General features: G+C 43.1%; 3 protein-coding genes across 4 annotated transcripts in view; 2 read left to right on the top strand and 1 right to left on the bottom strand.

The window, feature by feature from the left end:
* The window catches only part of polr2b (RNA polymerase II subunit B), a 60,481-nt gene extending 60,183 nt beyond the window's left edge, over positions 1-298 (bottom strand). The window contains exon 1 of the mRNA XM_033021374.1: positions 119-298. Coding sequence (XP_032877265.1) covers positions 119-143 — 25 coding nt within the window. The 5' untranslated portion in view covers positions 144-298. The remainder of the gene's footprint in view (positions 1-118) is intronic.
* Positions 299-5,128: 4,830 nt separating this feature from the next.
* Positions 5,129-12,329, top strand: thap1 (THAP domain containing 1). Of its 2 annotated transcripts, none has more exons than XM_033021459.1 (3): positions 5,129-5,266; positions 8,159-8,360; positions 11,885-12,329. In XM_033021459.1, exons 1-3 carry the CDS (start codon positions 5,196-5,198, stop codon positions 12,218-12,220), a joined length of 609 nt encoding a protein of 202 aa, XP_032877350.1. In that variant the 5' UTR covers positions 5,129-5,195; the 3' UTR covers positions 12,221-12,329. The 2 variants fall into 2 exon arrangements, with proteins under 2 accessions (XP_032877350.1, XP_032877360.1); XM_033021469.1 differs by having other exon boundaries at positions 5,131-5,233.
* An 8,350-nt stretch (positions 12,330-20,679) lies between these two features.
* LOC116973400 (transcription factor AP-1-like) lies at positions 20,680-24,673 on the top strand. Its single transcript, XM_033021415.1, has 3 exons — positions 20,680-20,973; positions 21,675-21,728; positions 22,480-24,673. Exons 1-3 carry the CDS (start codon positions 20,763-20,765, stop codon positions 23,091-23,093), a joined length of 879 nt encoding a protein of 292 aa, XP_032877306.1. The 5' UTR covers positions 20,680-20,762; the 3' UTR covers positions 23,094-24,673.
* Positions 24,674-24,888: the final 215 nt, after the last annotated feature.

Here is a 24,888-nt window from a genome sequence, read left to right as displayed (position 1 = left end):
CTCGGCTGCGCCGCTCACCCCTGCTGGTGCCCGGGACGCCGGTCGCTGCGCCATGTTGTATTGTTTATTGCCGCGCATAATGCAGCCGCGGAATAAGATGTTCAAATGCAACACTTACCCTCGGCCTCGTCTGGATCGTACATGTTGATATCGCGGTGTTAGTTTGCCCGAAATCAGCCGGAAAGCGGCCGTAAACGACCGACGGCGCTCACTCAACTAGACTCGACTCGACGCGTGGCGCAGTTTCAATCCGCCAGCAGCGCCTCGGCCCGCCGGCTCTGCTCGACAACGCGCATGTGCAGTGGCCTCCACCTGCATGTCCGGCGTAATGAAGCATGAAGTCTGCAGAGGGGTGTAGGTTTATTATTGTCACGTGTACCGAGGTACAGTGGGGAAAACGTTGCTTCGCATGCTATCGAATCAGATCTGTTAATACTATACATGAATACAAGCAAGTCAAGTTAATTGCGGGCGGATATAAACACAAAATGATGGAGTAACTCAGCGGGACCGGCAGCTTCTCTGGAGAAGACGTTTTGTGTCGAGACCCTCCTTCAGTAGTAGAGTTGCTGCCTTACAGAACCAGAGACCCGGGTTTGATCCTGACTACGGATGCTGCCTGTACGGAGTTTGTACGTTCTCCCTGTAACCGCGTGGGTTTTCTCCGGGTGGTCCAGTTTCCTCCCACATCCCAAAGACCTAGAGGTTTTATTTTATTTAATTTTAATTTAATTTTATTATTTATTTCGAACAGAATAAAAGAGTAAAAAGCACGTGTGAAACAGCATACAAAAAACAAAACAATAATATTTATAAGTGTCATAAACAATCGTATGTGTCCGAAAAGGAGCAGGAAGAAGCCAAAGCTTATTAATTCCCACCCCTTATTCAACTGCTTGGAATTATCTTATACAAATTTAGCAGCTATATGTACACCATATGCAGGTTAATTGGCTCTGGTAAAAATTGTGTGTAGGATAGTGCTAGTCGGTGCAGACTTGGTGGGCCGAAGAGCCTGTTTCTGTGCAGTATCTCTAAGAACCTCCACCAATTTAAAGCACTTTGGTCAACAAGAGTTGTTTTTTAAATGTAAAATAGAAATTGATTTGACTAAAGTCAAAAGTAAAGTCCATAGACTTTGTCCATGTATCTGATGCAATACAATGCTGATCACTATATATTTCACTCGGTATCTTCCCCTTTTGCTGTACCTATTGTAGAGTCAGAGTCATACAGCAAGGAAACAGGTCCTTGGCCCAACTCATCCATGCTGACTGAGATGCCCCATCTAAGATAGTCCCATTTGCCCACGTTTGACCCATATCACTTAATCTTTCCTATGCATGTACCTCTCTTCAACAGATGCAGGAATTTTGAGCAAAAGACAAAGAGCTGGAGGAACTCAGCGGGTCCGGCAGCATCTGTGGAAGAACTGGACAGATGATGCTTTGGGTCAGGACCCTTCTTCGGATCCAAAACATCGTCTGTCCCTTCCCTCCACAGATACCGCCTGACCTGCTGAGTTCCTATAGTACTTTATATCAGTGCCTGTGATATATTATGCACATGGATGATCGGAGTGTTCAGTGTCTGAAATAATAGTTAAATTATACTTTATTGTCACAAGTAGATTTTAGGCAACTGAAGATACCAATCCATGAGGCAACAGTGCAAGAATATGAGGATGAGGTACAAGGTTACCTATAATGTTATTGCTGACTCTATCTTTTAATTGTAGAAAGAAGAAACTGCAGAAGCTGGCTTATGTAAAAGGACACAAAGTGCTGGAGTAACTCAGGTGGTCAGGCAGTGTCTTATCTCCCCTCCCCTACAATCAGAAAATAATTTTAGGTAACCTCTAACAACTCCACCCCTATTTCTCACCTCCCCATGGCTTCACTCTTCAATCTGTCTGTTTTACACCTTCTGCTTTTGAACTCTGTCCTTTGTTCCAATTATCTGCCTAATCTCCTTTCTTCCAACTTTCTTACCTCCCCGCCCCCCCCCCCCATATCAGTCTGAAGAAGTGTTCCGACCCGAAACGTCACCTATACATTTTCTCCAGAGATGCTGCCTGACCCGCTGAGTTACTCCAGCACTTTGTGTCCATCTTTGAGCTAAAATCCTGCTCCCCACATTTAGAAGATAGGACAAATTATAATACATTTCTTAAAGGATGTGCCCTATGGTGCAGAATAATCTTCAATATAAAACATAACCTTCAAAGCATTTTTGATATCATTACAACATCCTAACACAGAAATGATTCTTTTATCAGGATTGATTGAAAAGATTAGAGCCTTTCAGTTCAAGTCACCCAGTCTCCAGAGATGCTTCCTGACCTGCTGTTATTCGAGTTTTTGTGGTCTACCCAGTCTTGTTACTCTAGGTGTAGCGCTCCAGATCTGCCGACTGTTGTCCGTGGGACTCGAGAGGCTGGTGGGGGGTGGGGGGGTGGGGGGGGGGGTGAATAAACTGCAGTTTTTTCATTGTTGTCATGGAGTGATTTCCTCTTACAACAAGCTTATGATGTAGAGGAAATCCCGTTCTGTCATCCGTTTGCGGGTTTTTTCCAACACGTTGCTGGTCTAGTGAATCGTTGGATTTGAAAGTCGGGGCTTAAATTCAAGGCCTTCAAAATCACGGATAGCAAGTTCAGGACAAAGCCAAAGGTATATAGGACGTAGACAAAAGTGCTGGAGAAACTCAGCGGGTGCGGCAGCATCTATGGAGCGAAGGAAATAAGCAACGTTTTGGGCCGAAACCCTTCTTCAGACCCGGAAACTTCTTCGGCCCGAAACGTTGGCTATTTCCTTTGCTCCATAGATGCTGCCGCACCCGCTGAGTTTCTCCAGCACTTTTGTCTACCTTCGATTTTCCAGCATCTGCAGTTCCTTCTTAAACAGGTATATAGGACGTTTATTTAACATCTTATCTAGTTTTTGGTGTTATTTAATTTTAATCTGATGATGCAAAATAAGTTAATTAGGCCCCGATATCAGCAACATGATTATCCGTATTGTGTAATTGTCTATCCATGATCACTATTTTCACGCTAAATATATGACTAAAAACTTCCACAGTACACACAGATTAGATTGTGACCGCCGCCATGTTAAACATCTGTATGTATGTCTGTGTAAAACGGCCCTTGTGACAAGGCTTGTCCTCGATCACAGCTTTTGAGTTAAGTCAATAGAAAACTATAGGGAACAAGATGCTAATTTCCTAGTGTGAAAATGACCATAACTTTTTTAATACTTGTAAATAAGCAAACTGTACAATCTGGAGTTCAAGATCATCTTTAATCAGTATCCATAGTATAGCAGGTTGTTAGTTCATCGTTACCGTTTCCAAGACTGACCAGTATTGGGGGGTTGCACGTAAGGTCACTGGGTCATAGGGCTTGACGCACGGAGCCGCTCAATCTATCTGGAGGACATCCGTAACTTCCGGTATATGTTATTAATGCAAGAAACGCGTACTTTCCTACCTGTTAAAAAACGCCAAAATGTTGAATTTTTGCGCTGTAAAAAATTGTGGAAGTCGGGGTAAGTGTGAGAGACATTTACCCAACTTCAGAATTCCAAAAGTGAAGCGAAATTAAGGTAAAGAGAAGCGAGAGCTGAAGGGGCAACAGCAGCTAAAGTGCTTGGCGAACATTGGCCGTGTAGATATCGGAATTGAAAATATTGGGAATTATCGCGTTTGCTCACTGCATTTCATAAACAGTAAGGCATTATTTGTGGTTTTTCTTGATTCCTTTGGTATCTAAAAAGTCTCAGAAGTGATAAATCTGGCTGTAAATTTTTCTTCAGAGGCGTTTTCTTTTTGTATGTAAAAACCCACTTGAGAACCCTGGGCGATTTTAAAATTTTACAGCCAGATTTATCACTTCTGAAACTTTTTAGATTTGATTTGATTCAATTTATTGTCATTGCACTTTTCAGTACAACGAAATGGTTTAGCCTGCAGTCATAACATAGAATAAATAACAAACACTCAACACAGTTTAAGTCCCAAAGTCATTGTCTCTTCCCTCCTTGCTCTCCCTCTGCGCTGAGGCAATCCAAGCCTCCGATGTTGTGACCCCGCCGGGTGATGGTAGGTAAGCCCCGCGGCTGAATCTGTGCTCCGCAAACGGGCCGGTTCAAACTCCGCGGCCCGGGGCGGTCGAAGCTGCCGAAGCTGCCGTCCGCCAGTCCAGCGGACGCAGCTGTAGTTGCGGGAGCTCCAGAAAACAGAACTCGAGCTCCCGATGATGTCGTCCACTGGCCCGCGGCCGAGCCTCCGAGGCTCCAAAGTCGGGTCGGAAGTTGGGTCATACCGCAACCACAGCCCCGAAGTTGGTAAGTCCTGGCTCTGACTCCGCCAAAGGAATCAAGAAAAAAAACAAATAATGCCTTAGTTGATGAAATGCAGTGAGCCAAGCACTCTGGCTGTTGTTATCCCTTCAGCTCTCGCTTCTATCTACCGTAATTTCTTCTCACTTTTTGAATTCTGAAGTAGGCGAAATGTCTCTCACGCTTATCCCGATTTCCATAATTATTTACAGCACAAAAATTGACAATTTCGGCGGGTTTTAACGGGCCCGCTACGCTGGAAACAATGGTGAGTGCTTACCTGCAGTTCATCGCGTGTACTCCACTTGGCGTAGCGTAGCAACAGTACTGGTCATGGGTCGTGACCCGACTGCCATGAAACCTCCCTATAGGAAGTGGGTGTTAGTATGAATCATGCAGTACGGTGGGGTTAGTTCTACTATGATTGGTTCACATGCAATAACTGAAGATATGAAAGTGAATTAGGTAAATATCAAAGGTTTATTTTATGCTTTATCTGGTGGGTTAAATGACAGGCTTGATCTCAAAATGTTGTAACATTCCTACTAGGTGTCATCTTCCTTTGCATCGCATTCCTTTGACTGGTTTGCCTTCAAGACATCACTCTACCTACCAGTTCAACACTGAAGAAGGGTCTCGAAACATCACCTATTCCTTTTCTCCAGAGATGCTGTCTGACCCGCTGAGTTACTCCAGCATTTTGTGTCCATATCTTCGGTGCAAAGCAGCCTCTGCAGCTCCTCAGTGCAGGAGGGAGCTCCTCCCGGCAGGTGACGTCACGGACAGCGCCCAGCCAATGGGCGACGTGGACGGGGGCAGGTGGTGGCGGTCGCTGGCCGGCTGCTCGGTGTCATGGTGTTGTCTTGCTCCGCTTACGGCTGCAAGAACCGGTATGACAAGGATCGCGGCACTTCCTTCCACAGGTAGGCAGGCAGCGGGCCCTGGCTAGTGGGTTCTGTGGAGGGAGCGAGTTTGCTGCGGCTTTGTGCCCGCAGAGCCTCGGCCGGCGTTCCAGAAGCCTTGCGCTGGCTGGCGGGCGGGCTAGGCCGCTCCTTGAGCGCAGGGAGGGAGGGAGCTGAACGAGCCGGGTTGTGGGCGATCGAGAGGTGAGGTGGGAAGAGTTGGGCAGGGGAGGAAACTCGGAAGAAGAGGTGAGGCGGGCAAGGGTTTGCAAGAGAGCGGGATGGGGTGGGTGACGGTCTCAGCAATAGTCAGGAAGAGAGTGTGTATGGCTGGATGGGGGTAGACACAAAATGTTGGAGTAACTCAGCGGGGAGAGAAGCATAGGCGAGGGCCTCGGGGCGGTGGAAAGGGACCTACAATGTTGAATGAGGATGAAATGAGAAAAAAAAGACTAGTGGTCTCTAAGTAAAACAAAACTAGGTGGGGGTGTGGGGGGGGGGGGGGATTAGAATGTGTTGAACTGCAGAACTTCCATAATGTTAAGTGTAGGAAGGAACTGCAGATGCTGGTTTAAACCGAAGAAAGACAAAAAAACACTGAAGTAACTCAGCGGGTCAGACAGCATCCCAAAGAGAAATTGGGATGGCTTCCACTATAAACCCACTGACTCCCATGGCTATCTGGACTACACTTCTTCCCACCCTGCTTCCTGTAAGGACTCCACCCCCTACTCCCAATTCGTCCGCCTACGCCGCATCTGCTCCCAGGATGAGGTGTTCTACACCAGGGCATCTGAAATGTCCTAATTCTTCAGGGAACGGGGGTTCCCCTCCTCCACCATAGATGAGGCTCGCACCAGGGTCTCCTCCATACCCCGCAACACTGCTCTCTCTCCCCATCCCCGCACTCGCAACAAGGGCAAAGTCCCCCTAGTCCTCACCTTTCACCCCACCAGCCGTCACATACAACAAATAAACCGCCGTCATTTTCGCCACCTCCAACGTGACCCCACCACTCGCCACATCTTCCCATCTCCCCCCATGTCTGCCTTCCGCAAAGACCGCTCCCTCCGCAACTCCCTTGTCAATTCTTCCCTTCCCTCCCGTACCACCCCCTCCCCGGGCACTTTCCGTTGCAACCGCAAGAAATGCAACACCTGTCCCTTTACCTCCCCCCTCGACTCCATTCAAGGACCCAAGCAGTCGTTCCAGGTGCGACAGAGGTTCACCTGTATCTCCTCCAACCTCATCGGAGGTTGGGCGATCGTTTCGCCGAACACCTCCACTCGGTCCGCAAGAACCTACCTGACCTCCCGGTGGCTCAGCACTTCAACTCCCCCTCCCACTCCGAATCCGACCTCTCTGTCCTGGGTCTCCTCCATGGCCAGAGTGAGCAACACCGGAAATTGGAGGAACAGCACCTTGGGGAGTCTGCAGCCTGCGGGCTTGAACATTGAATTCTCCCAATTTTGTTAACCCTTGCTGTCTCCTCCCCTTCCTTAGCCCTCGGGCTGTCTCCTCCCATCCCCCAGCCCTCGGGCTCCTCCTCCTCCTTTTTCCTTCCTTCTCCCCGCCACCCCCTATCAGTCTGAAGAAGGGTTTCGGCCCGAAACGTTGCCTATTTCCTTCGCTCCATAGATGCTGCTGCACCCGCTGAGTTTCTCCAGCTTTTTTGTGTACATCCCAAAGAGAAATCCATTTTCTCCAGAGATGATGTCTGACTGCTGTTATTTCAGCTTTTTTCTGTCTATTTTCCAAAATGTTAATATCGCAGATTTCTGTTATGGGCAGTATTTTATGTTTATTCATAATTCTAATGCTTTTAAACAGTTTTCTTTCCTTTTCTGGTCACTGACTAATTTCTTGCTATGCTTTGTGATGAATCTTCACAAGGGTTGTAGATGTTGATAGGCCTGTGTTTATAATCTAATGTACAATGAGGAAATCCCCAAATCCTAGAATTGTAATGAGACAGCCCTAATAATGATGGCAATTTACATTTTGTCCTGTCTGACAAGATGGTACCTGAGCTAATCCTTCCAACCAGTAAGGTAAATTAATATATTGAAGGCTCTATAAATTCCTGAACTCTGGTGACGTGCCACGTGAAAAATAAATAGAAAACATTCATACTTAGAGTAATGGTAGACTAGTTTAACAAAGCTACAGCCGTGTGGAGTCTTTGGAAAGGGTGCAAAGGAGGTTTACCAGAATGATACCTGGAATAGGGGGGATGTCTGAAGAAGGGTCTTGACCCGAAACGTCACCCATTCCTTCTCACCAGTGATGCTCCCTGTCCCGCTGAGTTACTCCAACATTTTGTGTCTATCCTGGATTAAGGGGTATTAGCTACATGGAGAAGTTGGACAGACTCTGGAATGCTGGAGGTTTCGGGGAGACCTGATAGAATTATGAGAGGCGTAGATAGGCTAGACAGAATCTCTTCTCAGGATGGAAAAATCAAATGCTAGAGGGCATAGCTTTAAGGTGAAAGGGGCAAAGTTTAAAGGAGATGTGCAGAACAAGTTTTTTTACACACGGTGATGACTGCCGGGGGTTGTTGGTTGAAGCATATAAAAGACTTGGATAGGCATATAGATATGCAGGGAATGGAGGGATATGGGTTATGTGCAGGTAGATAGGTGATGGTCTTGGAATCATGTTCAGCGCAGACATTGTGAGCCAAAGTGCTCTTGTACTGCACTCTTCTATGTTCTACTAATAACTGGAATAGACATAATGTGCTTTGTAAATTTGCATCATTTGGACTCTTGCCTGCATTTTGATGTCATCGGGAAAGCATGAGTATGTCTGGAAGAATGGTGTCAATCCAACTGGAAATACCCAATTTTATTGTTAAATGTCCAAGTGCAGCTCTTCTCTCTAATAGTATTTTTAAAACCTGATTTGAAGGTTTCCTCTGAAGCGACCAGAGCTCTGTAAGAAGTGGTTGGCTGCAGTAAGGAGAAGGAATTTTATACCCACCAAAAACAGCAATTTGTGCTCAGAACATTTCACTCTGGACTGTTTTAGAAAGAACTGTAACAATAAAATACTGGAAGAAAATGCCGTGCCATCCATATTCTGTTTTACCCGACCAAATCAACAACCAAAGGTAACTTTTGTGTTACTCATTTACAATGCATAAGCATCACAGTTATACATAAGTATATTAATGTGCCTAATTCAAAATACAACCCGATCATTTCAATTGAATAGTTAAGATACTATTCTGTTATTCAATAGCATCTTTGGAGAGAGTACACCTTGATTGATTGTCAGTCATGTGTGGGCGAGGAAGAGTTCATTTTCATTTTGAAGTATGTTAGTTTTTTAGATTTACAGTGAACATCTCTTTAGCATTGCAGTGTTACACTGCACTGGGAAACAAGTAGCCTTGTTCTCCAGGTGTTTAAGAAAGAACTGCAGATGCTGGTAAATCGAAGATAGACACAAAATGCTGGAGTAACTCAGCAGGTGAGGCAGCATCTATGGAGAGAAGGGAAATTGAGTATTAAGGTTCAAAGGATTCAAAGGTCTTTTATTGTCATGTGATATGCGAATTACCATACAGTAATATGTATGTAACATATGTATGGTGATTCGCATATCACTGTACCTTAATTGGTACACGTAACAATAAAAGACCTTTGAAACCTTTGAAACTTAATACTCATACCAACGGGTTGTAGGCTGCCCAGGGGAGATATCAGGTGCTGTTCCTCCAATTTGCCCCATTCTGACAGTGGAGGAGGGAAGTGTGAAGAAGGGTCTTGACCCGAAACGCCACCAATTCCTTCTCTCCATTGATGCTGCATCACCGGCTGAGTTACTCCAGTATTTTGTGTCTACCTTGTTCTCCAGGTAATTGGGTAACTAGCTAGAACTTGTTAATTGATATAAGGTAACACCTGGAAATATAAAACTGATCCCAATTACAGGAACAGTGCTTTTATTAAGCAGTGTTCTGAGTGGCAGCACCAATGTGTGGACTTGGGAAAGCAAGGGGCTCCAGTGAGGTAAGAGCAACAATTGGAGTTTAATATTCTGACATTAAATACAAAAATGAATTTCACTCGACCTCGGTACATGTGACATGAAGTACCATTAAACCATTGAATGGTGCAGCAGCTGATGGAAACCACTAAGATAAGTGTCTGCCGCTTAAAAATCTTTGGATTTCCAGCTTCTGGATGAGAGAAGAGACTGCAGGATAGATGAGGAAATTAAGTTCACAGCATCATCGTGCAGGCGGCACGATGATCAAGAATAATTTCTTGATTAGTACGGTTGTCAGGGGTTATGGGGAGAAGGCAGGAGAATGGGGTTGAGAGGGAAAGATAGATCAGCCACGATTGAATGGTGGAGTAGACTTGATGGGCCAAATGGCCTAATTCCGCTCCTATCACATGACAATTATGGTATGTTAATTTTCATAGCAAAAGGATTTGAGTATAGGAGCAGGGAGGTTCTACTGCAGTTGTACAGGGTCTTGGTGAGACCACACCTGGAGTATTGCGTACAGTTTTGGTCTCCAAATCTGAGGAAGAACATTATTGCCATAGAGGGAGTGCAGAGAAGGTTCACCAGACTGATTCCTGGGATGTCAGGACTTTCATATGAAGAAAGACTGATTAGACTCGGTTTATACTCGCTAGAATTTAGGAGATTGAGGGGGGATCTTATAGAAACTTACAAAATTCTTAAGGGGTTGGACAGGCTAGATGCAGGAAGATTGTTCCCGATGTTGGGGAAGTCCAGGACAAGGGGTCACAGCTTAAGGATAAGGGGGAAACACTTTAAGACCGAGATGAGAAAAACATTTTTCACACAGAGAGTGGTGAATCTCTGGAACTCTCTGCCACAGAGGGTAGTTGAGGCCAGTTCATTGGCTATATTTAAGAGGGAGTTAGATGTGGCCCTTGTGGCTAAAGAGATCAGGGGGTATGGAGAGAAGGCAGGTATGGGATACTGAGTTGGATGATCAGCCATGATCATATTGAATGGCCTACTCCTGTACCTATTTTCTATGTATCTATGACATTGTGAGGCCGAACAAGTTGGGAGAGATTCTTTCTCTAGCCCCAATGAGCTGTTCTTAATGATTAGGGGTGCATATGCAACACAATGCTAAATTGTCCCCTATTACCATTTATACTCCCTACGTTCCCTGCACCTTTACTTTAACCCATGGGTTCAGATCCTATATTCTCCTCTGATAAAAAATCAATAGACTAGGCATGTAGTGAGGATTGTTCATAGCACGAGCAAGACCGCAATAATGACCAGATTGAGTCCTAATCTGCAGAATATTTGGAATGGATTTGAATTCTCTTTGATTTGATTATAGCTCAAAGAATCTGTTTACATTTTGGCTCAAGTAGTTTGCTTTTCTGGAGTTATAATGTATCTGTCACATATTAATCCATCAGATAATTGGTTGAATATATTATAATTTAAATAACCATCCATTTCTGTGTATTTGGGCAAATCTGCAAAAGAAGCACTTCAAGCTTTTTTTTTTTCCTAATGTTGACAACCAGGTAACATTTATCGAAGTTTGTTTCGTCATTGCAATATTTGGGGTTTATTATTGTATGTCTAGCAATAAAGAATCAATGTAGATGCATTTTCTATCAATATAGAAGGAAATGTTCTGTAATGCAAGACTGCTTACAAACTAACGGTAATTTATTTATAACTAACGATATACACATCTGGTAGATGTCTCAATCCGAACAATTAGACACAATTGATGGAAAAACTGTGCATAGTAATTTATAAATCTTATATTTGGGGCACATGCTTTAACCATAGGGAATTCTTACCCCTGTGAGGTGAAATGAGAATTAAAGAACTAGGGGAAAACACAAAGCTGTTTATTTACCTGCTCCATTCAAGCCTGATGTGGTATTTTTGTTTTAAATACATCAACACTTCTTACTATTGGTTTCCTGTAACATGATATAGCCAGGATCTTAAATGTGCTGCCCAAATATCAAGAGAATCCCTTTATAACCTGTGTGATTCCTGCTAATTCTGTATCTGTCACCAATCTGGTTTATGAGAGAAATTGGCATTCTTTTAAATCCTAATTGCTACAATGGATAAAGATTTGTGAATGATGGGTGCTGAATCTTTTCTTAGGAAAGCATAAATTTGCAAATTTTTGATGCCTGGGTTTGTGGTTTTCTGCATCGGTTTGGTCATTGTATTGAATAGAAGCACCACATGACCCCATTGGAGTTTTATTAAAGTCAAATTTTGTTTTACTTAACATAATTAAAAGCAGAAAATAATATTTTCTGTATTAAATCAGCAGCTCAGGCAATATCTGTGGAAAGAGAAACAGTTATTGATTCAAGTCTGAAATCCTTCAATTCTGAATTGATCTCAAAATCTTTGGCTTTCTATCAAATTATCTCAAATTTCATTGTTAAATGAAACTTAACAATGAACCTTTCTTTTTGTCAGAGTGCATATTATATGATGTGCACTATTTGCATTTTAAATCTTACTGAAATTATACTTTAGAAATGTTGGATTAGATGAATGATTGTGGGTTCTAGGAATGACTTTGTTACAGCTTGTTAACTCTATTGAAATTGTATATTCTGAACTATTCATCACTTTTGATAGAAGTTAGAAACGGCATTACCAAGAGACCAACCTCAGGCAACAGAGGAAATTATGGAGGGATCCAAATTGAATCAAAAGCATGGACTCCTAACTGTTTTTGACCATAGCTATAGTGTTCGAGATGCGTGCTTACAAAAGAAAAAGATTCAGCAGTTGGAGGAACAAAATGAGAAACTAAAGACGAAACTGAGATTCTTACAGCAGAAATCTCGCCGCCAAGAACAACGATTACAAAGAATGAAGAAGCTATTACAGGAACTTAATTCACGAAAGATGTTACCACATAAAACCTGTGTGCTGTTAAATAACACTTTGTATGAATTAATTAAACTTTAAATGTAATTTGTTTACCAGTATCACATTTGTTATATAATGTAGAATCATAGCTGAGTATCTTTTACTACCCTTGATGGTAGGGTTTAAAATAAAAAAATCCTCAAGGTTGGCTCTGGGGCAATTATTGTTTATAATAATAATAATAATAATAATAATAATAATAATAATATCTTTTATTGTCATTGCACGTCAGTGCAATGAGATTTAGTGTGCAGCTCCACTGATGTACAAGAAAGGTAAATAAATACAATACATAAATAAGCAAGCTAAATTGATTGACGTGACCATCTGAGGGAGACTGTCCAAAGGGGGTGGGTGGGGGGGCACTTATTAGGGCCGGTTTATAGCTCTTGGGATAAAACTGTTCCTGAGTCTGGAGGTTCGGGCGTAGAAGGCCTTGTAAGGACTTATAATGTGCAAATAAAAATAGCTTATTAAATTTATCGATGCATTATGGAGGTGGTGAATTGCAGATATCAGAACATGTAGACTAATAACAGAAATAGCGTGCTACCAAAATTCTAATATGGCCTAGAAGCAATATGATGAGATTGCTGAAGTATTAGAAAGATCTCATCAATCTTGGGTTACAGAGGATGACTTATTTTCACATTGAGTGGTAGCAATAAATATAAACTTCTGTGTACAGAGCGAAAATACATATACCATAAGGTTTTTCAGGCTCTAAATCAGTTCCACCTGGGGTTAAGGTTCTGATCATACTGTAGCAGAGGAGAACTTGCTCACAGTGCCAAAGACCTGCCTTTGATCCTGACCTCGGGTGTTGTCTGAGTGGAGTATGCACATTCTCCCTGTGGGTTTCCCCAGTTTCCTCCACATCCCCAATATGCTTGAGTTTGTACATTAATTAAGTGGCCTCTGTAAATTGCGCCTAGTGTGTAGAGAGTGGGTGTGAAAGTGGGATAACATCGATGGTAGGTGTGGACTTGTTGGGCTGAAGGGCCTGTTTCCATTCTGTATCTCAACATTTTAATTGTACTAGTTTTTAACCTTTATATTAAATTTGGAATCTTTATCATAATTTATGCTGTGAAACTGGTTTATAATTAGCCATACTAATTTGACAACTTCACCTAATGTAATCTAGGGGAAGAAAAAAAATCCCAGTTTCAAGTTCTGTAACTAAATCCTCATCTTGCCATTTACGGTAGTTAAATATATGCTACAAGTTTCTATTGTTTCAGTATAATTGGTTGTCCAAAATTATAAATGCTATTTGAATAGTAGGCTAACTTTAAAGTTTTGTGACTTGCTATTGCATCCTATTGGTACTTTTTTCCAAGATACAGAACCAAGAATTGCCTTTGCATGCCTTAATAGCCTTATTATTTACATCCAACTTTAACAGTTAAACTTAAATTAACTGCGGTTGAATTTTGCCCTTCACATTAGGTTTATTCCATTGTTTTAGTCATAGAGTGATACAGTGTGGAAACAGGCCCTTCGACCCAACTTGCCCACACCGGCCAACACGTCCCAGCTACACCAGTCCCACCTGCCTGCGTTTGGCTCAAATCCCTCCAAACCTGTCCTGTCCTAACATAGAAACATAGAAAGTAGGTGCGAGAGTAGACCACCAGGTCCGTCGAGCCCGCACCGCCATTCGCTCATGGCTGAACACTAAACAGACACACTTACCTACAAACAGTAGACACAAGACACAGAACACAAGACACTACCCTCCCCTTTATACCGCTATCACCCCTCTCCACCCCAAGAACCGCGTGATCTCCTGGGGGAGGCAAAAAACCGGATAAAAACCCAGGTCCAATTCGGGAAAAAAATCCGGGAAATTCCTCTCCGACCCCAATCCAGGCGATCGACACTTGTCCAGGAGATCACTCAGGTCTTACTATACTAACCATACCTAGGTCCATATCCCTGCCCTCTCCCCGTAGCCCCTTATCCCCTTGGCAGCTAAAAAACCATCTATTTTAGACTTAAATATATTTAACGTTTCTGCTTCCACTGCTCCCTGGGGCAGTGAATTCCATAAATTAACCACCCTCTGGGTGAAGAAGTTCTTCCTCATCTCAGTTCTAAAAGAGCCCCCCCTTATTCTGCGACTATGTCCCCTAGTTCTAGTTTCCCCGATCATTGGGAACATCCTCGGTGCATCCACCCGATCAAGGCCCCTCACGATCTTATATGTTTCAATGAGATCGCCTCTCATTCTTCTAAACTCCAAAGAGTAGAGTTCCAGCCTACTTAACCTTTCCTTATATGTCAATCCCCTCATTGCAGGAATTAATCTTGTAAACCTTCGCTGCACTGCCTCCAGGGCTAGTACATCCTTTCTTAAGTATGGACCCCAGAACTGTACACAGTATTCCAAATGTGGTCTCACTAATACTGTGTACAGCTGCAGCAAGACCTCCGTGTTTTTATACTCAATCCCCCTAGCAATAAAGGCCAAAACTCCATTGGCCTTCCTGATTGCTTGCTGCAAACAGTAGACACAAGACACTTGTCCTGTCCTGTCTAACTGTTTCTTAAATGCTAGGATAGTCCCTGCCTTAACTACATCATCTGGCAGCTCGTTCCATACACCCACTACTCTGTGTAAAAAAGGTTACCTCTCAGATTCCTATTAAATCTTTTCCCCTTCACATTAAACCTATGTCCTCTGGTCCTCGATTCACCTAATCTGGGCAAGAGACTCTGTGCATCTATCTGATCTATTCATGATTTTATCCACCTTTATAAGATCACACCTCATCCTCCTGTGCTCCAAGGAACAGAGTCCCGGCCTACTCAACCTTTTCCAATAGCTCAGGCCCTCTAGTCCTGGCAATATCCTTATGAATCTTCTCTGTACCCTTTCCAGCTTGTGCTGAGGTTCAGTTCACGCGTACCGAGGTACAGTGATAAGCTTTTATTGTGTGCTATCCAATCAGCGGAAAGACAATACATGATTACAATCGAGCCAAGGGTATATAGATACGTACATGTTGAGGGAATAACGTTTAGTGCAAGGTAAATCCAGTAAAGTCCGATCAAAGATAGGCTGAGGGACACCAATGAGGTAGATAGTTCAGAACTGCTCTCTAGTTGTGGTAGGATGATTCAGTTGCCTGATAACAGCTTGGAAGAAACTGCCTGAATCTGGAGGTGTGAGTCTTCTGTACCTTTTGCCTGATGGGAGAGATGAGAAGAGGAAGTGGCCAGGATGCGACTCATCCTTGATTGTGCTGCTGGCCTTGCTGAAGCAGCGTGAAGTTTAAATGGAGTCCATGGAAGGGAGGTTGGTTTGTGTAATGATCTGGGCTGCGTCCACAATTCGCTACAATTTCTTGGTCTTGGATGGAGCTGTTCCCAAACCAAGCTGTGATGCATCCTGATAAAATGCTTTTTATTGCGAATCTGTAGAAGTTGGTGAGAGTTGCCGAACTTCCGAAGCCTTCTAAGGAAGTGCATATATACAACATCGACAGCTCTGCCCATATCAACCGTTTGGTCACATCTTCAAAAACGATCAGATTTGTGAGACACAATCTCACACCTACAAAACCATGCTGACTATCCCTAATCAACCCGTGTCCATCTAAATGCCTCCCCACATCACTTCCTTCCAACACAGCCGCTCCCAACAGGCCGCTCCGCTACATCTAGCCTTACTTTTATTTGCTATTTAATGTAATCATCTAATTTGGATGTCCAGCCAATTCACTCTCTTGTTACTTAGAACTGCCGCTCCTCTCCTGACTTCCGCATTAACGGTTCAAGGCTGTTCCTGGGCGAGTTTTTTTAAAGTTTAGAAAAACAATAATGTACTTTGTATTTAAACTATGTAATAGCACTGATTCTTTGTGTCCTTAAATGTTTTAACAACATTTTCTAATATAGTAGGATGTATATCATCTATCTTTGCACAATCAGCTAACTCACTTGAATATTTCAGCCTCGTAGTTTATTTAAATTATAATCCCATGTATGATCCAAGCCTATGGACAGAATTGCAGAATGTGATTTTGTGTATATTGCTAAGCATCCAAAAAGTACCCATGTAATAAAAATAGTCTGGCTTTAAAAAAAAAAAAAAGTTAAATAAATGTTCTTTATGATCTATGTTTGTAGTAAGAAAGAGAAGCTCTTGGGGTTTGTTGTATTGTATTGTATTCAAATTTATTGTCATTGTCTCAATTAGAGACAACGAAATGAATTTCCCTTTACAGTCAGTATCATAAAAATAAATAAATAATAAATAATAAAACATATTAAAAATAAAATAGAATTTTAAAAAAATTGTTAATTGTAAGGACAGGATACCGGGGGGCTGATTTGGCATGTATTGTTATTTTTGACAAACATTATTCCCTTTCACTATGTCCTTTAATGTAATATCTGGATGAAATATTGCAAGACTTATGAATCATAAGTGAATCCTTAAATTTTGCATGAGCTGGAATGTGTGATTTGCCATTGTTTTGAAAAAGAGTGTTGGTAAAACATTAAGCCAAATCAGGTTAGCTAGCTTTAAACTACTACAGTTTTGCAGGGAATACATTATTTAAAATATTGGTCAAATATTTATAGTCAAATGTATGCAACTGTCGATCTTTAAGCATTTACTTTATGGTAGGCTCATGTGTTCAGATCCTATGCATGTTACAACAGGGTACTTTCCTGTGACCCGTTTGTAACCCGAACAGTTTGTTGGTTGGAAATGCAGCCACTCAGCAATAGATTTAAATAAAAAGCATAGGTTAACCCATGGCAACATGTAATTAAACCAGCATATTTAACTCAGCCATTCATTTGTTGCCATGAACAGAGTTCTCACGCGGCAGAAGATGTCAGCAGCAGCCGGCAAATATATCCCACTGGTCTTCCAAACGCTTGGTTTTAATGTATGAGCTGTAATTAGATCGAGAGTTCAGAACCTGGGGAGGATCTGTAAATCCTAGAAGTCCTTCAAGGTAGAAAAACTTGCCCTCCTTACTCGGTCTGGTCTTTATGACTCTGGACTGACAGCAATGTGGTTCCACTTGCCTGTCCTGTGAAAGGACTTAGTAGAACACTTATTTCAAGACAATTAGGAAATTACATTGAGGAAGGAAATACGTGTCATGCCAGTGATTGCAATATTCATGCATGAATTTAAAAAAATGTAATTGTAGCTAGAGATAATTAAAGTGGGGTCTTATCAAAGGCCTCGCAAGTCCATTGTCTACATTGAACACACTGCCCTCAATAGTTTTGTTACCTCTTAAAAACATTTGTAATTGATCAGACAGAATCTCTCATAATAAAGCCATTCCAACAGTCTGTGATACATCTCTACCTTTCCAAGTTAGATTTTTTTTCAATAATTTCCATTTGACTGTATTCACTTGTTCTATCCCTGCTGCCCTTTTTTGGATAAAGAAACTACACTTGCATACCTCTATTCCTTTAATACCTCATTTGTGGCCAGTGAAGATTTTAAAATTGTCAGAGCCCCAAAAACATCTTCCCAAAGCACCCTGGAATGTATCCACTTCTAATCCTGCTAGGGCATTTAATACATCTTTTATTAATATGAATTTGTTTCTGAATTTCACAGTACCTCTCTTTGAATTCTATAGTTACAATGGCCTTAGAATACTTTCGCTCAGTCCGCCTGGACCTACCTGATTTCCCGGTTACCAAACACTTTAATTCCCCTTCCCATTCCCACGCTGGCCTTTCGGTCTGAGGCCTCCTCCATTGTCAGAGTGAGGCTAAACGCAAATTGTAGGAATACCATCTCAAATTACGCTTGGGCAGCTTACAACCCAGTGGTGTGACTATTGATTTCTCTAACTTCAAGTAACCCATGCATTCCCTCTCCCTCCAATCCTCCCCCATCCAAGTCGCACCAGCTTCTTGTTCTCACCTAGCAAATGGCTAATAATAGCCTGTTTCCTTTATCACCATAACTATTTTGCATATCTTTCATTCATTTGTTCCATATCTCTCTGCATCAATGTTTATCTCTCTGGTTTCCCTTTTCCAGGATCTTGACCCAAAACGTCATCCATTCCTTATCTCCTGAAATGCTGCCTCTTCCGCTAAGTTACTCCAGCACCTTTGTGTCTTCCTTGGTTAGATATTTGCTTTGGTCTGTCGTTTTCACACCTTACATTCACTTTGTACCCTTCCATGTCTCTAGTTTCCCTTTCCCCTCACTCTGTCTGAAGAAGGGTCTCGACCCAAAACGTCACCCATTCCTTCTCTCCAGAGATGCTGCCTGGTCCGCTGAGTTTCTCCAGCATTTTGTGTTTATCTTTGCTTTAATCCAGCATCTACAGTTCCTTCCTACACATCTAGAATGGTAGAAAGGAAATGTAGAATGGTTCATTGTTAGCTGAGGGGGAGGTGACAAGGAGGCATACAAACTGTAAAATTAATCAGAACAGTAGAACTAGTCAGAGAACTAGGGTGGGGGAGGGATAGCGAGAGTAGCGATGAAGAGGTGGAGCCTCGTGGACAGCGCCTCCTGCGAGTGTGGGGACCCAACACAGACAGTGGAGCACGTAGTCAGCAGTTGCCCCAAACACGGGCCACCGAATGGTAAACGAGGTCTGATTGACCTGGACGATGACACATTGGCCTGGCTCGCCTTAACGGAGCTGCAGGTCTAAAATACATACGACAGAAGAAGAAGAGAGAGAGAGAGAGAGGGGAAAGCAAGGGTTACTTGGCGCAGGCTCGGCGATCGTTTCGCTGAACACCTCCGCTCTGTCGAGTGGTGGCGCCATCGAGTGTGGCAGCCTCGCCTGCAGCTGTGCGTTCTTCCATCCTTTTTTTTAGTCTCAAACGTTTTGTTTTGGAGGCCTTTTAGTCTTTTTATGGGGGGGACGAGGGAAACTTGTTTCCAGTCGCTACCTAGTCGAGGATGTGTCTTTCCTCCGAGCCTCATCTTCGCCCCCCCCCTACCATCTGGATTGGTGCAGCCTTTCCTGCCGGAGACCCGGGAAGAGCTTCAGCTTCAGCGGCGGCGCAGCACTTAAGTACCATCGCGGAGCGGGTGATGCCTCACCAGGTCGCCGTGTTAGAAGCTCCGGAGTGCTGGGACTGCCGTGGAGCTGTGGTCTGCGGAGCTTCCAGCCGCGGGCAGCGCTGACTTTAACATCACGGAGCCCTGGGATCTCTCGCCGAGGTCGCCAGTGTTGGAGCTCCGCCCAGCTCGGCCCGTGGTCTTCGGGAGCCACGGACTCCGGTAGGAAGTGGCAGATTCGGAACTCCAAGCTGCTGAGAGTGTTCTTCCGACACCGGTGTTCCATCATCCGGCGAGGGGGCCTGAAACATCGGCCCGCCGTTGCGGCGACTGCAGAGGCCTCAATAGACCCCGACCACAAGAGGAAGAGGACTGAACTTTGTTGCCTTCCTTCACAGTGGGAAACGTTGAAAACTGTGGGGGGATGTTTTTATGTTTAATGTTAAATTCTATAGTGTTGTGTTTATCTTAGTTGTGTGCTGCATGGTAACTCAAATTTCACTGCACCACTTGGTGTGTGTAATAATAAATAATAAATAAATGTCCTTTGTCCTTCAGTCTGCCTAAATCTACCTGAACTACCGGTTGCTAAACACTTTAAATTTACACTACACTGACCTTTCTGTCCTTGGCCTCCTCAATTGCCAGAGTGACGCCCAACGCAAATTGGAGGAACAGCACCTCATATTTCGCTTGGGCACCTTACACCCCAGCGGTATGAACATTGACCTCTCTAACTTCAAGTAGCCCTTGCATTCCCTCTCTCTCCATCCCTCCCCTTTCCCAGTTCTCCGACCGGACCGACTACATTTTATCTGTTTGCTTTGTTGTTGCCTTCTCCCAACTAACAATGATCTGTTCTACATTTTCCTTGATCTCCATTCCCTTTGTCCTGTTTTCACGACTCTGAAGAAGGGCCTCGACCCGAAACGTTACCCATTCCATCTCTCCAGAGATACTTACTGCCTGTCCCGCTGACAGAGTTACTCCAGGGTACACAAAAATGCTGGAGAAACTCAGCGGGTGCAGCAGCATCTATGTAGCGAAGGAAATAGGTGACGTTTCGGGCCGAAACCCTTCTTCAGACTGATGGGGGGTGGGGGGGAGAAGGAAGGGAAAAGGGAGGAGGAGCCCGAGGGCGGGGGGGATGGGAGGAGACAGCTAGAGGGTTAAGGAAGGGGAGGAGACAGCAAGGGCTTGCAAAATTGGGAGAATTCAATGTTCATGTCATCCGGACGCAAGCAACCCAGGCGGAATATGAGGTGCTGTTCCTCCAATTTCCGGTGTTGCTCACTCTGGCAATGGAGGAGACCCAGGAGTTACTCCAGCATTGTGTGTCTATTATATCTGGGCTGTAAACCAGCGTCACCAGTTCCTTCCCACACACACAGCGTCAGCCGGGGGAGCGGGGTCCGGTTGCCGTGGAGATGTCGTGACGTTTCCGCGCGTAATGGGCTCGAGGATGTGCGTCAGCGAGCGGCGTTACGTCACGCCACGTTCCAGTGCGGAGCTCGGCGCTGACCGGCGGCGGCGGCGACGACGGCGAGTTGTTGGCTTGTGATGGCGGCGCCTTTCTACCGCGACCACACGACCAGCACCGGACACCTGGAAGCGGCGCCGATGGACAAGAAGAGCGCGGCGGCGGATCGGCGTCCCCCGTCTCAGGAGCTGAACGGCGGCTCCGTGCTGACGCTGCCGGAGTCGGGTGCCCAGGCCGACAGGCCCGGAAGCAGGCGGGAAGCCGAGGGCCTCGTCCATCCACTGGCGAAAGGTGAGAGCGGCTTCCAGCTCCCGACCGACCGACCGGCCGGCCCGCGCTGTAGACGATGCTTGGTGGCCGGTGCTCAACACTGGGCTCCGAGTATCCGGAGCCACATGCCCGCTGGTGCTTCCTTCCCCTGCTAACAACTCTGCGACCACTCACTCCCCTCCCCTCCCCTCCCCTGCTTTCCATTGCTTCCTCCCCGACACATTCGCGTGTGGCTTGAAGAAGAATTTGATGCAACGGTGAGGATGTGCACGGAAACGATCATTGAGGCTTTAAAGAAAACTGGAGCGATGTGGATCGAAGCAGCAGCAGGTCACCACCGCCAACATATGATTATAACAAAAGTCAAAAAGATCGCAGATGCTGGAAGTCTGGAATGAAAGCACATTTTGGAAACACTCAGTAGATAAATGGTGGTAACTTTTCAAGTCGAAGAGCAGTTTTCGAAGCTTTCAGGACGTCCCATTTATATTTGTTTCCACCCGAGTGATCGTTGCACTTGACTATCCCACGCCATCATGAGATAATTTACTGAACTTACTATTTAAAGAGTTGATGGTGAGGAGCGTGATTTCCTCGCCCCCCTCCCCCCAACTTGTACTCCTTTTTATTTCTAACCTCCACTTTTCTCTCAATTCAAGCGTGCTTTTTTATATAATTAAAATAAGTGTGTATTTTTAAAATATATTTATTACAATTTGCAGGTAGAAGATTCTTGCTTGGAGGCAGAGACGAGATTGAAAATCCGCACCCTTATGGTAAGTCTTCACACTAATGATGCGTTTAAGTGCACAGTACTTTAAAGTGGGAGTTCTAAGGATATGCGAGGTGGTATTTAAGTTTGCAAAATAAAAGGCTGGTGGGTGGAATACCTTTTTTTGCGGATGGGGGTGGGGGTAATTCGGTAGAGAATGGTGATGTCATTGACATGGACATAAAGAGAAAATATATAAAGTATGGTAGAGGAACTTTAGAGGTCCTTATAGAGATATCATTTAACTGATATACTGTATATCAAGGTTATTGAAATATCTGTCTTTATATCTAAGGCAGGAGTTTAAAGTTAGACATTATGTAGCAATTATGATTCACCAATTCAATATTGTGAGATTTAGAATGTGGACAATGCCTTGATGGTCTTGAAAAATAAGTTAACGGATGATATAATTAATAACTTTAAATTATTATTGGATTTGTTTGGGTATGTAGAGATGTATGTTTGAATATGTGCTGTGAATCTTTATAATCCTCTATCACTGGATGCTTAGTCAGTGGTATATTTAAGATTAAAAATGAGAGATTTTTGCAGTCTTGAGACATGCTTATCTCAGGCAATTTGATCTCTTGATAGTGTGAAGGAAAAAATGCAGCTTTTCTATTAATGATAGATGATTAATGTGTCAAATTGTAAGGATTTTTGTAGTTGTGTAGAATGTGGGCTGAATGACTCATCCATGTATTGCTGCTTAAAGTGAGTAATTTGATAACTTGGATTTTCTGTCTTTAAAGCATTGCAGGATTTGACCAAACAGAACCAACATGTGGTCTTGGCGGGAGCCCCATGCTCAGCTCATACCTCCACCGCAATCTATCATGGCAGTCTGCATTTGGCCCAGTCGAAAGCAGATGTCCCTGTCTATACCAACCTTGGCAATTACAATCCAGGCTTGCCCAACACAGGCTCTGAAAGTTATCCCACTGGCCATGTTCCCTATGCAAGCCCAGCATCATTACAACATCATTTATCAGCCTTGGCACAGCTCATGTGTCCAAAATATCAAGAAGAGCCCCAGACAGTACCAGAAGTAGGCCCACTAAGTGAATCTCCACCACTCTCCCCATTAGAAGATGGAGGGCAGCATATCAAAGCTGAAAAGAAGAGACAGAGAAATCGCATTGCAGCATCAAATTGTCGAAGAAGGAAATTAGAGAGAATTGCAAGACTGGAAGATAAAGTAAAGACCCTAAAATCAGAGAACTTTGAGTTAACCTCAACAGCAAGTGTACTACGTGAGCAAGTGGTGCATCTCAAACATAAAGTGATGAATCATGTCAATAATGGATGTCAGGTAGTGCTTGCATCCTCTAGCCTCCTAAAGCCAGAAGAAAACGGCAGCATTTAAAATATCCTGCTTAATATAGCTTGATCAAAAAATTAGTTCTGCGGAGAAGTGCTGAATTGGATGCTCATCTCGACTTTTGTATTTCCAATAAGCTGCTAAACATAATCTGAAGTTATTCTGCAGAAATGCTTTGAGCAGCTACTTCAAATGCTTCATTTTGAAGAAAGAAAATGGAAAGAATATCTGCAGCCCAGTGTACCTCCTGTTGATGATTGTTCTAGTTATACAGGTGTAGTGAAAGGACTGTAACAGTTCACCTATTTTCTGGAAATTTTTCTTTGTGTAAACTTACTTTATTTGCAGTTTAAAAGAAAAGAAGTCACCTTTGAGGAAAGCCTCTTTGCTTACCTTGGAAGGTATCTGCTGAAAATATTTAAATTGAAATAATTAATTTTAATTTCCTTTTCCAAAAAAGTAAAGATAGAAGTAGAAAGCTTAAGTTTGGATTTGGATTTTGTTTTTTTTTAAAGAATAGTTTTGATATACAATTATATTTGTGGAGATCACAAAAGTTTAATCCCATTCAATACACTGGATCAAATGTTTTTAAGTGTGGTAAATATTGCAATGGTTTATTCCTCGCAAAGATTGTCAACTCATTTGTTATACTTTAAAGAGCTTAAAGGAATTAATTTCACATTATTTGCAATTGTTTTGGCTAAATATATTACATGAGTTTGTATTGCTTTTGTAAGTTACTGTATGTTGAACATGCTGATCATTGGTGTTAAAATGGTACATTGCTGGAGAGGATTGCTTAACAGTCTGTGATGGTCAGAGTCCTACCACATTCCTTATAACGTGCATCTTATTTCTAGGTGTTGGATGTGGTTCAATCTCCCCGAGTTGTGGGTTCAAGCTTCAATCACAGCCTTAGTCTGTAATTTAGAAGTCCTGAGGGAATGCTTCAGAGTTTGAGGTGTCTTTGAATTGGCATAACTCTTTCTGCCTTGTGCCTTGACATTTTGTGGACACCTTGCAAATTAGGTGGCATTTTCAGTGTCCCACACAACATTTAAAGTTGATAATCTGGTTATTTATTTCATTTATATTTGTTGAAACATGCTGCAGTCAAATTTCCTGCTTGTTTCGTTTAATTGTGGTGGAACTTTAAAAGCACCCGTGGCTGGCTATAAAGCACAATTAGACATGCCGAAATTGTGAAAGGTGCTATAGAAATACAGCTTCCTTATGGTCTTGGAACTTGTACATCATTGCATTGTGTCCTTTTCTGAAACTTATTATTTAGTTATTTGTTCAATGGTGGTACTTGCTAATTTAATTTTAATGTTAATTAAATGTTTGAATATTACTGTATGTTTACTTGCATTTCCATTGGGATGGGCTGAAGCTCTAGAACAATTTCAATCATTTAAAATTGAGATATTCAACCAGTTCTGAAAATAGTGTTCCTTTTACAAGATAAATCTGTATCAGTTATTTACAAAAACACCATGAAGGCAGGCCATCATTGCTTACTCTGCCCAGGCACTGGGTTTGAAAGGCAAAAAAGAGGCTTATATCTATTTATATTCGAGATAAAACTTTGGTAAATTCAAATAAACAGTTTGTTAACGATTTCACTTTATCCTTGCATTGTTTTATATTTGCTAATATTCATAATTGTGCCAAAGAATAATTGTAAAAATAATGTACTTCTGCACTGATTGTTTGCAAAGGGATCTGTAATTATAAGAAATTTGCACACATACAAGCAAGCATTACCGTTGCATTCCAACTGAAAGTGCCAGGATATTCCCTATACAATCTGTAAACTGGCCTGGTCCAGGAACGC

The sequence above is a fragment of the Amblyraja radiata genome, chromosome 1 (assembly GCF_010909765.2).
Source record: "Amblyraja radiata isolate CabotCenter1 chromosome 1, sAmbRad1.1.pri, whole genome shotgun sequence".
Classification (NCBI taxonomy): Eukaryota; Metazoa; Chordata; class Chondrichthyes; order Rajiformes; family Rajidae; genus Amblyraja; species Amblyraja radiata.
This window is presented reverse-complemented; position numbering and strand designations above follow the sequence as displayed.